General features: G+C 39.2%; 2 protein-coding genes across 5 annotated transcripts; both read right to left on the bottom strand.

Annotated features, from left to right (window-relative positions):
- Positions 1 to 186: 186 nt before the first annotated feature.
- Positions 187 to 3,354, bottom strand: LOC6619123. Of its 4 annotated transcripts, none has more exons than XM_032714619.1 (5): positions 3,338 to 3,354; positions 2,561 to 2,641; positions 1,299 to 2,467; positions 1,133 to 1,229; positions 187 to 1,078 (listed from the first exon to the last, which is right to left on the bottom strand). In XM_032714619.1, the coding sequence occupies exons 2-5, from the start codon at positions 2,628 to 2,630 to the stop codon at positions 588 to 590; spliced, it is 1,827 nt and encodes a 608-aa protein (XP_032570510.1). In that variant the 5' UTR covers positions 2,631 to 2,641; positions 3,338 to 3,354; the 3' UTR covers positions 187 to 587. The 4 variants fall into 4 exon arrangements, with proteins under 4 accessions (XP_032570510.1, XP_032570509.1, XP_032570508.1 ...); XM_032714618.1 differs by having other exon boundaries at positions 3,023 to 3,353; XM_032714617.1 differs by having other exon boundaries at positions 3,176 to 3,353.
- Positions 3,355 to 5,174: 1,820 nt separating this feature from the next.
- On the bottom strand, positions 5,175 to 7,500 carry LOC6619122 (cytosolic non-specific dipeptidase). The gene is made up of 7 exons (XM_002043326.2): positions 7,483 to 7,500; positions 7,377 to 7,435; positions 6,161 to 6,929; positions 6,032 to 6,099; positions 5,706 to 5,970; positions 5,398 to 5,649; positions 5,175 to 5,343 (listed from the first exon to the last, which is right to left on the bottom strand). The coding sequence occupies exons 2-7, from the start codon at positions 7,412 to 7,414 to the stop codon at positions 5,299 to 5,301; spliced, it is 1,437 nt and encodes a 478-aa protein (XP_002043362.1). The 5' UTR covers positions 7,415 to 7,435; positions 7,483 to 7,500; the 3' UTR covers positions 5,175 to 5,298.
- Positions 7,501 to 12,634: the final 5,134 nt, after the last annotated feature.

Genomic DNA, 12,634 nt, shown 5'->3' with positions numbered 1-12,634 from the left:
TTCGTCACTACGCGGATTGCCGACCACAGTGATTTGCTAAGGAAAAGTATAGCACTAACTTTTTTTAAATTAAATGTGTGAGTTATTTTATTTGCAGTTGTATAAAAATATTTTGCCTATTAATAGAAATGATATTCCAAGAGTTGTATAATTTAAATTTCTCAAAAATAATTATAAAACATTAAATTATGTTATACAAAGATTTTGTTGGTTTTTAATATACTTAAATAATGTTAAACGTGATTAAATGTCTTTTTTATATGTAATCAAGTAATTATAATTTTCAATTACATAATGTGCACAGCAAATTGATTAATTAGCGAAATCTTTCGCGGATAAGGCAATATTTATGAACAACTTTAGGTAAGTCGCGATTGTTGACAATACTTCGTTATCTCCTAGATGTTTGACCTTGTGACAGATTTCAGTAAGGAGCTCCAACACAATAATTTTAGTTGGGACTAGTAAATGATTAATTCAACTAGAAATATCTATAAATTTAAGCATGCCTTTGTGGGGTACACGTGTGTTAGTTAAAAATATATGTATAAATAGAAAGCATGAGTGCTATTTGCAGTGAGCATTATTTAACTTCCGTTGCTAACGCTAGGATTAGCACAACTATCGCCAATTATTCCCGGTACGTCGGAGGCGCCATCACCATCTAAGGGATTCAATTTGGCCGCTGCGGTCATAGCCTCGCGACGCTGACGTTTCATCTCTAGAAGCAGTTTTCTCTGGGCCTCCCTCTTTAAAGCTGCTGCCGAGTTAGGTGGGGGAGGTGCCGAGCCATTCACACGAACGCTGGATGCCTTTCCGACTGGTTTCACTTGCGAAACACCGACTTTCGACGACTTTGTTGCCTTAATCTTAGTTGGTATGGTGCCCAAATCGGGTTGGTCAGCCACGGACTGTGTTTTTGCCTTCCAGTCGTTACTTTTGAGTTGCTCTATATCAGCAAAAATAGAATCCACGTGCTCCACTTGCAAATAAACCATGTCCCAGAATCCTTGTAAGTCATCCAGAGTTGTTGGAAACTTATCCTCTGGTGAGCGATTGAGATTATTGTGGCAAAGACCTAAAATATAATAACGTAAGTAACAAGTGGTACGATACTTTGCATTACGCCTACCCTCGAATTGTTTCATTTTCTGCGATACCAAGAGACGGGCCTTACCCGACGCTGATCGCAGTAGCCCAAAGGTATCTTCGGAGATATCTGGATTTGTCTGTAGAGTTCAATGTCGAAAATAATAATAGAAGCAATTGAGATTTTAATCACTATTTAGGTCACTTACCGACAAGGCGTCTGCATATTTTTCAGCAAGAGCGGCTAGCACCAACAGACGGGCTTGTTCCTCTTTTAGTATTTTCAGAAAGAAATTTCCGTCCTTAACAACAGCTTCAACAGAAATATTGGAAGTACTGATGTATTCCTCTGAGGCTAGTTTGGCCATTTTTGTGGATTCGTGGTCTACTTCGTCCGTGGGACCATGGTCTGGACTTGACTCGTTATCTACAAGCAGTACGTCAGGAGCCATGCAAGATCGAGGAGCACTCCTTTTTGGTGACACAGTAGGCAACTGGGCGCGGAACTCTTGACTGAGGTGCCTAAAAACGGGCAGGTCCAGATCTCCATTTAGCCCTGGAGAATGCAACGACTCGTCTATCCTCGCCGTTGTACTCTGAGAGCATTTCTTTTGCAGTTTTTTTCGGAACTCTCCGTAGTCTTTACTGGGGGAGAGCTGCTTGAATTTCCGAGCCAGTTCGGAGCCTTGTAGAGAGTCGATCTCCACATGACCCCTTTCCGATCGCCCTGCAGCATTCGATGGTGACTGACCGTGCTTTTTGGGGCTGTAGAAACCCTGTGCTAATGCACCCGGCCCGTAAAGTCGCTCCACCCGTTGCTTGATGAAACTGCCATTTCCATTGCTGTGACCAGAACCCGAATTGAAATTCCCGCTACTGTCGTTGCTGTTGTTGTTAGGCTCGATGGGTTTGCACTTGGTGGCCGGAGAAGGCATGCTGTGCAGAGTTGGAGTCGCTAGAAAGTGGTTGCGTTTGCAGTACTGTAGACTGCTGGTGGAGGGACGAATCGGGGAAACCTCACGTGACTTGTTTATGTCCTGCCGAATCTTGGAGTCGTAGGTGGTAAGGTTGGAATAACCGTTGACGCAGCAAGCCAGGTTTAAATAGCTGGGCTTCTTTTCGGGAGCTTCCTCCTGTGAATTTCCTGCAGAAGTCTCGTCAAAATCATTGGAGCTCGGCTCTTGCTCGCACTCCACAATTGCAGGTGACAGCACCATGTGCTCCAGCTCAGTCGACCTGGATTCGACGTAGGCAGGGGTTTTGTGCTGAGGCTGGGGAGGCAAGTTAGGAACACAGCGCTCCCGAAGGTTGGCAGTGAATTCGCGTGTTATGTCCCTTACTGACAGCGGCGTTGGGAAGTTCAGGCTCCCACTGGTATCTGTAATTCGGGGAAGTCAGCCCGAGGTAATCCACAGATGGGTTGCAAGGCGATTGAAGTTGGTTATATCTATATCTACACATAAATATTTACCTGATATATCGGAGGAGTCGGCGTCTACATCCAGTGAACAGCTGCCAATAGAGTCCAGACTGCGATCCATGAAAACTGAGCCTGTTGTATAAAAAGCATTGGACTTAGTTATTCATGCAATTCACACTTCTTAGCCGTAATATGTTAGTGGTTGACCTCCAGAAGGAATAAAAACGTTTCAATTGGTCTAACTTGGTTAGAATCTAAAGAGCCAGACATGTAATTTTTTGGTTTATCTTAATCGGAACACAAAACATAAAATTTCAGAAACGCTCTATCCCCAATGAGATCCATATATTTTGAAACACCAGTCAAAGTCGATAATTTAAGCAGCGCACTACGCCTTTTAAGTTAAGCCTGTGAATGTGTAAGTGTAAGCTTAGCAGATGGGAACAGCTTTAACGGCACTTTGAAAGTTCCGCTTTGCTGGCTTTTCGTTGATGCCTCTCCCAGCTCCCGTACTTTTTCCCTCCCATGGCCCTGTGTGGAATTCATTATGGCACCAACAAACGACACACAACTATTTATAATTCGGCGAGATGAAAAACATAAAGATGTCGGTGGCGTTCGAAGTTTAAAGAACACAACTCCTTTGGTAACAACACACACACGCACTTCGATCTATTTTGGTCGCATAACACAACGTGAAGACTGAGCAGCTTGAGCGTAAGGAAATCCAAGCGAATACGTGCCAAGTGAAGCCTTCAATAAACCAATTTACTAATTTCTGAAAACCAATAAAGACTGATCGGTGAATAGCGGTTGTGTTGCCATGACCTGGACATTAAAAACGCCACTACGCCGACTGCTTCGCATTTTAAGATTAAAGAGTATATGGTATTTTTAGGATGCGTTAAGGTAACGGCGTTAAGATTCTGTTAAAAGTGAAACTGTGAAAACGTAACACAGAGATGCTTGTATTTAACGATATTATCAATTCCGCCACTAAAAATAGCTATGTATTTTGACAACAGCCAAGTCTATTTACACAAGACACAGTCCGTCAGTCCGTTTCAATGCTAATTAATCGCAATTTTAAAGCAATGTGCATTAAACTTTCAAGTAGGCCAGACAATAGAGCTGCCATCTTTTTTACAGTTTTAGCTCCGATGTTCGCAATAACTTTTTCACTGCACTTTGAACATTTGATTCATTATATTAAATAGCATTATTTACAATCAACATGTTTGGCCCTCCTTTAAATTAATTAATGAATTCTTTTATATTTGATAAGTATTTTTACCTGACTGTTTCGTTTCAACCACAACAAGGAAGCCATCGCGATAACTTTTGGTCACTTACTTATCGACCCATTGCCAAATCGAAATTTCTTGCTGCCGACGGTAAAATTTTGTTTGTCAAATATGAGGTCAGAAATAATTTTTTTATATATAACTAATTGGCAGAATGGTCTTGCGGCGGTGTGGAATAAACATAAATAGACCACTGAGTAAATAATTTTTTTCCTTAGTAAATAACATCTGATTTGATATAAAACAAGAGAGAAATTTACATGACTAATAAAGTAATAAAAAAATATCCAACAGTTTTTCTAAAATGTGGTCGTCGCCGTTTTGGGCGGTTTAAGGGCGTTAAAGCGGGTGTGGCAAACAGTTTTTTTGGCAAATCTATAGATATTTAAAAGACTAAAAAAATTACGAAAGAATATCCAAACAATTTTCAAAAATGTGGGCGTGCAAATTTGTGGACGTTAGACTGCGCGTGGCAAAAAGTTTTTTTGCAAATCGATGTGAAAAAATGTCAACACATTTTTCGAAAGTGGGCGTGACAGTTTTGTGCGGTTTGTGGGAGTGGCAAAAATTTTTTTGCATATCGAAAAAAATTCAAAAATTTTCAAAAATATGGGAGTGGGTGTTTTGCGCGGTTTTTATGACGTTACAAGACTAATTTAATTGTGCAAAAATATCCAACAAAATTTAAAATCGTGGGCAGCTTTAGGCGGTTTTACGGCATTAGAGTGGGCGCTGTAAAACTAAAAAATAAGAAAAAAAATCAAACGAGTGGACGTGGCAGTTTTGGGCGGTTTGTATTCGTTAGAGTGGGCGTGGCAACTTGGGTCAACAAACTTGCGCTGCGTCTATGGGCTTGAACGCTGAATGCTTAATCTCAACATTTTATCATTTATAGTTCCTGAGATCGAGGCGTTCATACAGACATAACTAGCTTGACTCGGCTATTGATCCTGATCAAGAATATATATACATTATATGGTCGGAATCGCTTTCTTCTGCCTGTTACATACTTTTCTAGTATACACTTTTACTGAACGAATAAGTGGTATAATAAATCTCTACTCGTTTTCAAGAAATCAAATAGAAAAAGCTCTTTATTATTTTTTTTTAATTTTTCTATAATTTTTATTTTTGTGTTAGGCACCGCCCCATTAGTACTAAATATATATTCTTATAAGTATACACTTGTATAGCTTGTTCTCCAGAACCATTGTTATTTAAAATCTTTCAATTCTTTTATGATCAGTCACAGCAGATTTTGTTTTGTTCGTCACAATGGGGAAAGGACATCCGTTCAGTTATTCGTTTATGTTTTATCAAATATAATACACCCTTTCAATTAAAAATGAAAATTTTAAAAATTTGAATATAGCATCAACAAATGTTTACTAAATAATGTATAGGAGTTTCTCAAAATATAATGGATATATAGATATATTTATATGTGCACCATTGTGATGTTTATCGTTTCAACGCCTCTCGATTTTATAATTTTCCCACTTCGTGCAGATAGGCGCCAAGAAGTTTAGTCTAAAAATGGTAGAATTTTAGAAATGAGCCGTGATATACATGGTGCTATCTTACGCCTTCGATGTAATTGTAGATATCGATTTTCTCATTTTGAGAATGGGCACCGTCGTCACATGCGCCCACTGGCACAAGGATAACGTTTTTACCAGTGGCTTCCTGCAATGTTAACGTTACTGGGATAGATCCCCCTTCGCGGGTCATATCTGGTTCCACATTGAAAACATGCTTTATAGCTCTTTTTGCAGCCTCATAATGAGGATGGTTAGGGTCCTCAGTCCAGGGCTTGCCAGCTGAGAGCATTGTAACCTAAAAGAAAAGGATTACGTAGAACATAGCATAGCTGAACATTTCAAAATACAAACCTTCATTTTGTTCGGCGATCCTCGCTCGGCCCATTTATCATTAAGGTATTTTACAACACACTCCTCAATATGCTTTGGATCTTGGTTGGGGACAAGACGAATAGAGAACTTACCAATAACCTTCTTCGGAATGACAGTTTTTGCGCCTGGCTCATAAAATGCACCTTCAATTCCGTGAACAGAAAGACTGGGATAGCGCCACCTGGCTTGAAGTAACCTTGTTTTATCGCCATTATGCGGCAGCTGTTCAACACCAATGTCTTTCCTAAAAAGATTAGAGCGTTTCAGAGATTTATGACTTTAGTTAGAGGATAAGATTAACTAACTTGTACTCAGAAACTTCAAAGTCTATGTTCTCATATATAGATTGCTCGTTCTTGATCTGGGGTGCGACCTGTAAGAATGCGAAACGAATTAAGGTTAAGCAGCCAGGTTCTGGGATATACACTGCTTACGTCGCGATCCACACCAGGAACTAGGATTTTCGTATCCTTATCGACAAGTATGCTCAGCAAATGACACAGATCCGGCATTGCTTCGTGAACTGTGCCCCCAAAAACTCCGCTATGCAAGTCTTTGCTGGAGCATTCCACCTCCACTTGAAAGTATGCCAAACCGCGAAGCCCATATGTCAGGCAAGGGCGTTTTTTTCCAAGCCAGTAGTTATCGGATATGCAAACAAAATCAACATCCGCTAAGAAATTATCTTTACGCTCCAATAACAAGTCATCGAGGCCTTCGCTGCCGCTTTCCTCCATTCCCTCAAATACGAATTTAACGTTCACAGGCAGTGCAATGTTAAGCTTCTGATAAGCTTCGATAGCGTGGATCCAGCACAGAACAGGGCCCTTGTCGTCGGATGCTCCGCGTCCAAACAGCTTGCCTTCCACCTCTGTAAGCTCAAAGGGATTGGTGTTCCATCCATCTTCCTTCAGGGCGGGCTGCACATCCAAATGACCGTAGACCAACACGGTCTTCTTAGAAGGGTCTTTGCCCAAAGTTCCCAGCAGAACCTTTGGTAGAGGTATAATCTGGCCGTTCGGCAAAGTCTGCTGACCCACATCTGCCAGCTCTGTCTCGGTGCCCAGGGACCTCAGCCGATCAGCGGTCCATTCCACCATACGATCGATCTCGCCTCGCTTTTCGGGCCAGGCTGAAACGGACTGAATACCCACAACGGTTTTTAGGGCCCCGATGTAATCTTCTTTTTTGCCGTCCACAAAGCTTAAAAGAGATTGCGGTTTATGACCATTAGATATGAGTGCTCGCTGATAAAAGTGGTGTTATCTAGCCAGAACTAGAGCATTTTGCGGCTAATGGGATAATCATTTAGTGGTTATGTCTGGTTCGCCTTTCCATTCTCGATATTCGAACACAAAGGCGACAAGAGAAAACATTTGCATCAAATTCTAGACATGTCGCCACCATGATCAAATGCAAATTAACAAAGTATTGAGATGTACAGTTGTTGCCATTGTGCACTTTGAGTAAATTATGCATACATATATTGCGTGCCTCCTTAGTAACAAATTCGCCAGACAGCCGAGCTGATTCTTCGAAGTGGTTTTTTATCAACATGGTCTTTGTTTTTTCATACACATATTTGCTTGCAAGTGTGTGTACATGTTTTCATCCTTGCATCTCGATTCAATATCATCTTATTATACTTACGCAAAGAATTTTTGAAGTTCACTTGATAGCTCGGACATCGCGCTTCTTTCTATGGAGTACTGTAAAAGGTGTAATGGTCTCCGGTCTCTAGCTATTTAAATCTAACCTGCTGTCGGCGCGCGCTTATATTTATAAAACACAAGTTATGGCGGCAGTGTGACCGCGGAATAGAAATAAAGATACTAGGCCATAACGCGATTATATACTTAAATATGTGCATAAATTTTTAGCGTATTTCCACAAAAATGCATCCATCATCTGGTTGATATGTTCCATAATAGATGGATTCCATCGCCACATATCTCAGTATATTATTATGTATATATTATCAGTTACTGAATTCAACAATTATTTCCAAAGAATAGTTAGCTAAAAACGAAATGGTTATGAAAAACTTAATAAGAAACTACTAATATTTATGGGGTGACATTGAAATTATATTAATTCTATTATTATTTATTATTATAAATTATACTTTTAAAGAAAAATTTTATGTTTTTAAATGCAATAATTGGATAAATAGTAATTTGTGTATCTTAAACGGTATTTTGAAATTTAATAGAAACATCGATGCTTACATGTTTTGTGAAAAATGTTTTAAGTAAGCCTTTATCATTCCAGTTTATTTATTTGTTCCAGTTTGTTTATTTTTTTAAGACGGTTACTTATAAAACGACAACCAAGAATCCTTAAATTTGCGTATTTTCAATAACGTTTTCACTTGTGTAAAAGAAAACATGAAATATTTTTAAAATTGAAATTTGGTGACGTGATTTGTTTAGTATTTTTTCCTCATTTTCTACGCTATAGGGCTTTCTTGTGATTTACATAGGCTGAAAACAAGGACCAAGAACAAGGGATTGAAAAAAGGTCCGCTAAAGTAGGCTATAATTTTATACTTTATACCCTCCTCTAGAGGCCTATGCTAAACCTATGTGAAGAAAACTACATTTAGCAGAAAAAATTGAGGGGGATCGGTTCATAAGTGTACGCTTAGTCTTGGTCACTAATATCAAAAGAACTATATCGAGAAAAACGCGTTGAAGCTAATTTTTCTGTAATACTCCAGTGATATTTCGACGACGCGATTTAACATATTATATAAATGTGGTTAAGATCAGGTATGCTAAACTTTTTTGTTGGAACAGTGGAATATTATTTATTATTATTAAGTGGGTTTGTAGGTGTACTGCGACCCAGTCGGATCTATTGTACTACCCCTTCATGACTCAAAGATCCCCCTGAAGTCCAATGCACTGCGTAAATGCCAGAATTTTATTGGGGTTCAGGGCTGCAATTGTTTCCCGTGGGACTACATATGTACATGCCCAGGAGTCTGTTCCTCTTGATGGCCAGCGCCATGTAATCACATATAATATGCGCAGAGTTCTCCTCCTCCATGCAGCAGAAGCTACAGAGTTCACTGTCTGCAATGCCAAGGTCATGAACCTTTTATGGTTATAATCACGGAGGAGAATCTTAGACTGCCTAAGTCCTGGTAGGTGTTTCCAGAAGGACAGACGTGTTTCTTCCTCTCGTGACTTCAGTGACTTCACCACTCTATGGTGACCAACATCTCAGCTTTCCTGAGCGCCTTTATGGCTGCTTGACTATCAGACAGTATAACAATGTCCCTGCCACGATATTTCGTTTGCAGATTAAACTCAGCACAGCGTCCAATATCACAGACTTCAGCTTGAAAAATGCAGGTGTATCTGCCCATTGATTCGTGGTATTTCGACCTGGGGCCTACAACCCCCAGCCCACTTCCCTCGTCGGCGAGGGATCCGTCTGTATACCACTTTATTGTTAACGGTTTCATAGGGCGTACTTTCCCCAGGGATGGCTAACTGTTTTTAGTGCAGAGATGAGTGCTGAAGTTCTGAGCGAACCTATGCTCAGCTGGCATCTCGTCCCTTGGTTGCATTATCAAAGGGGGATATCCCTTTTTAGGCTTTCAGCATCCTTACTTGTGAGGTTGCAGTCATTTCCTGCTCCCTCAATTCTTATTAGGGTTGCTTTCCGTTTTATTTTCAAAAAGATATGAAGCGGCGTCACCTCCATTAGTACTTCTAGGGCTGCAGTGGGACAGGTGCGTACCTGCTCCTGTCACTGCATACGCAGGCCATTCTCTGTAGCTTATGGAGTTTCGCCTTCCTGGTGCTAAGGCGTGCTCTATCACCCCAGGCTATTGCCCCATAGGTTAGTATGGGACTGACTACCATTAGGTACAGCCATCTTATTATGCGTGCGTTCCCCACGACTTACCAGCAATGTTTCTACACGTGAAAAGTGCTCTGGTGTACTCATCAATTGTGTTATCGACTTGAGTTTTCAAGCTATGTTTGGAGTCAATGGTTATCCCAAGATACTTAACTTCATTGCTGACCTCTATGCGACATTCTGACAGTGTTATTGCCTTTATTCTCTGTAGCTTGTACCTATTTGTGAAAGGAACAATAACAGTTTTGCTAGGATTTAGGCTCCTTGCACCATTCGCTGGTCATATTGAGGCCGAGTTGAATGATATCGCAGAGTGTTTCCTCATATTTACCTCTAGCTATAATGAAAATATATTGTCAGCATAGCCTTGGCAAAGTATACCCCTGCGGGTCAGTCTGTCCAGTAACTCGTCTACCAGAAGGCTCCACAGTGGAATAAAAGAAAAAAGAATCTTCCAGGTGGAAGACTAACCAGTCGTTCAAAAATTGACGAAATCTTTTTAAACGTTCTTAATTCTGCCCCTTTTTTACCGTTACTCGTAAAGGGTCTTGTCATCTCTGTCTGTCTCTCCGTCCTTATGAACGTCTCGAAAAAGTCGAGAAGCTAGAAAGTTGAGATTAGGCACGCAGATTCAAAAAACATAGACCGATGTTTCCCGATGTTACCACGCCCATTCATTATTTATTTATTTTTACATTGTATACAAAGGTTTTAAACTTATGTAACAATAGTTATCGGCTATAGCTGCTGGGGCTTTCAGCAGGTCTTCCTTAATATCTACTTAAGTTTTAGTATACTTTTTTTTTGTAAATATATTATAATTGATATATAATAGATTACGTAATCCTGAGAACAGCAGTCGGACAGAACACAACTCTGAGTTAAGCTCTGTAACCTAATCTTTCGTAGGATCCATTTTTATTTAGCTGGCAACTGTCATCAACAACGCTGGTTGGAGAGCCTTAATGGCGTATGTATGTCATATCGCCGATCAACATCGCCGCATATCTGGGTAGAGATTAGATCTCGGGAAGACAGAATAAACCTCCTAAGAGAGGGTATGCACGAAGCTTAACCCTATTATAGAAGTCAAAAATATGAATGCTGACTAGAGAAAAGACCGCATTCGTTGGCCAGAACCAATGTTTTAAACGATTTGATAAATTGGTTTAAAGGTTGGTTGGTTTAAATTTCAAATATGACGTTTCAGGTTTTAATTAATATATCAACTGTTGACTTTGGTGCCTTAAAGGGAAGCATCGAGCTCTAAAAGTTCAAGTCTTTTCTTTCAGTATTAGTAATCAAAAATACACATTGTAGAAACATTTTAAATTATGTAATCCGTTGCTTAAACCTATTAATTAGGTGTGAAAGTACGAGTATGCCGCATGCCTAAATAGGAAAAATTAAATTTTAAGTCACTATGGAACCGCAAACGAAGAAACCTCTTTTTTTTTTTTTGTTTTTAACATTTTTTAAAAACTTGTGCGTGGCAGTTTTGCACGCTTTCTAGATTTCATAGTTTCCAAGATCTCGACGTTCATACGGACGTACAGACAAACGGACATGGTCCGAACCACGCCACTATTGATCATGGTCAAGATTATATATACTATATAGAGTCGGAAACGCTACCCTCAATCTGTTACATTATTTAAAGCACCTTTTACATTACGACTAACGGGTACAATTACAAAATGATGAGAAAAAACATTTCAATTTAAATGGAATGCGCTGACTGAAGGGGGAGTAATGCCTCGGGAGTAGTTATCATACTTAAGGGAGTCTAATAAATTTAAATAAAACGGTAAGCAGAGTTATTAGCACAATACTAAAGATACTAAAATGCTAGTACAATATTAAAATTGCATGGTTCAAAAGCGAAACCGTTGAAAGCTCCTAAGACTATTAGGAAATTTTCGAAGTTAACAATTTAGTGTGTATGCTGTTTGATACAAACTGTTATTTTACAGTTCTGAAAATTTGTATCTGTGAAAAACATCTCGAAATCAGGAAATTCAGCCTGCTTTTTAAAAACCTCGCAAATCTAGTAGTTATAATAGGGATAGGGAAATATTATCTACATATTATTAAAAACGAAAAACGTTTTTTCAGGACATCAAAATAACTATTTGTTGCACATAGTCCAGCATACTGACATTTTCATTTGGAACAGTTCCCCAAAAAAAATATTTTTTAACGAATTTTTTTGATTATCTAAAAGGTAGGAGAAAGCGTTTCCGATCCTATAAAATATACGTATAAATTCGTTATCACTAGTCAAAACGATCTAGCCGTGTCCGTCCGTATGGACCTCTGAAACTTGGAGGGAATATAAAATCGAGGCTGCGCATGTTTGTTTCAAAATGTTCTCGTCCATTTTGCTAATAGTTTAAGATGTTTTGATTTGCTTTATTAATTTAGTTTCCAGACAATTATTTGTACAAATTTGTATTTGTAATACTTCGCACTCCCCGAGAGTATAGTAACGGATAGTCATTAATTTCAATCAATTCCTTATGGTATTTAATCGTTAGGAAATGTGGCTACCAAGGATATTCTTGAAAGGATTGGTATAAAGTCGAAATCTCGGAAAGTACAAATTTCTTAAAACTGAGATATAGCCAGAGATTCTAGTGAGTTGAACAACCATAACGCCTTTTCTGTCTAGCAACCACATGCTTGTTTTGCAAATCGTATAAAGTATTTTGGTTAGATTGCATCACAAGAAGCAAATATTTATTTCTTCATTGTTAATGAATCCCTCCTCTATAGCTTGAGGCTATTAAATTGTAACTTGGTGCTGCGAGCGAATCATCAGATATCTTATTTATTTGTCGAAATGCATCTCTTGTTCGGGCTGTGTCAAAAAAGCCATGAGTTGACTTCGTTTTTTCTATGCCGTAGATTGGCCTTGGTATTTTACACGACCTTAAGACAGTTCATTCGATGTGTAGTACTTTATACATACATTTGTTAGGAATTCGTTGTTTTGAACCCTTGCATATGATATATTGATTTTAGTCTGAAGTGTG

Source organism: Drosophila sechellia, chromosome 2R (genome assembly GCF_004382195.2).
Source record: "Drosophila sechellia strain sech25 chromosome 2R, ASM438219v1, whole genome shotgun sequence".
NCBI lineage: Eukaryota > Metazoa > Arthropoda > Insecta > Diptera > Drosophilidae > Drosophila > Drosophila sechellia.
This window is presented reverse-complemented; position numbering and strand designations above follow the sequence as displayed.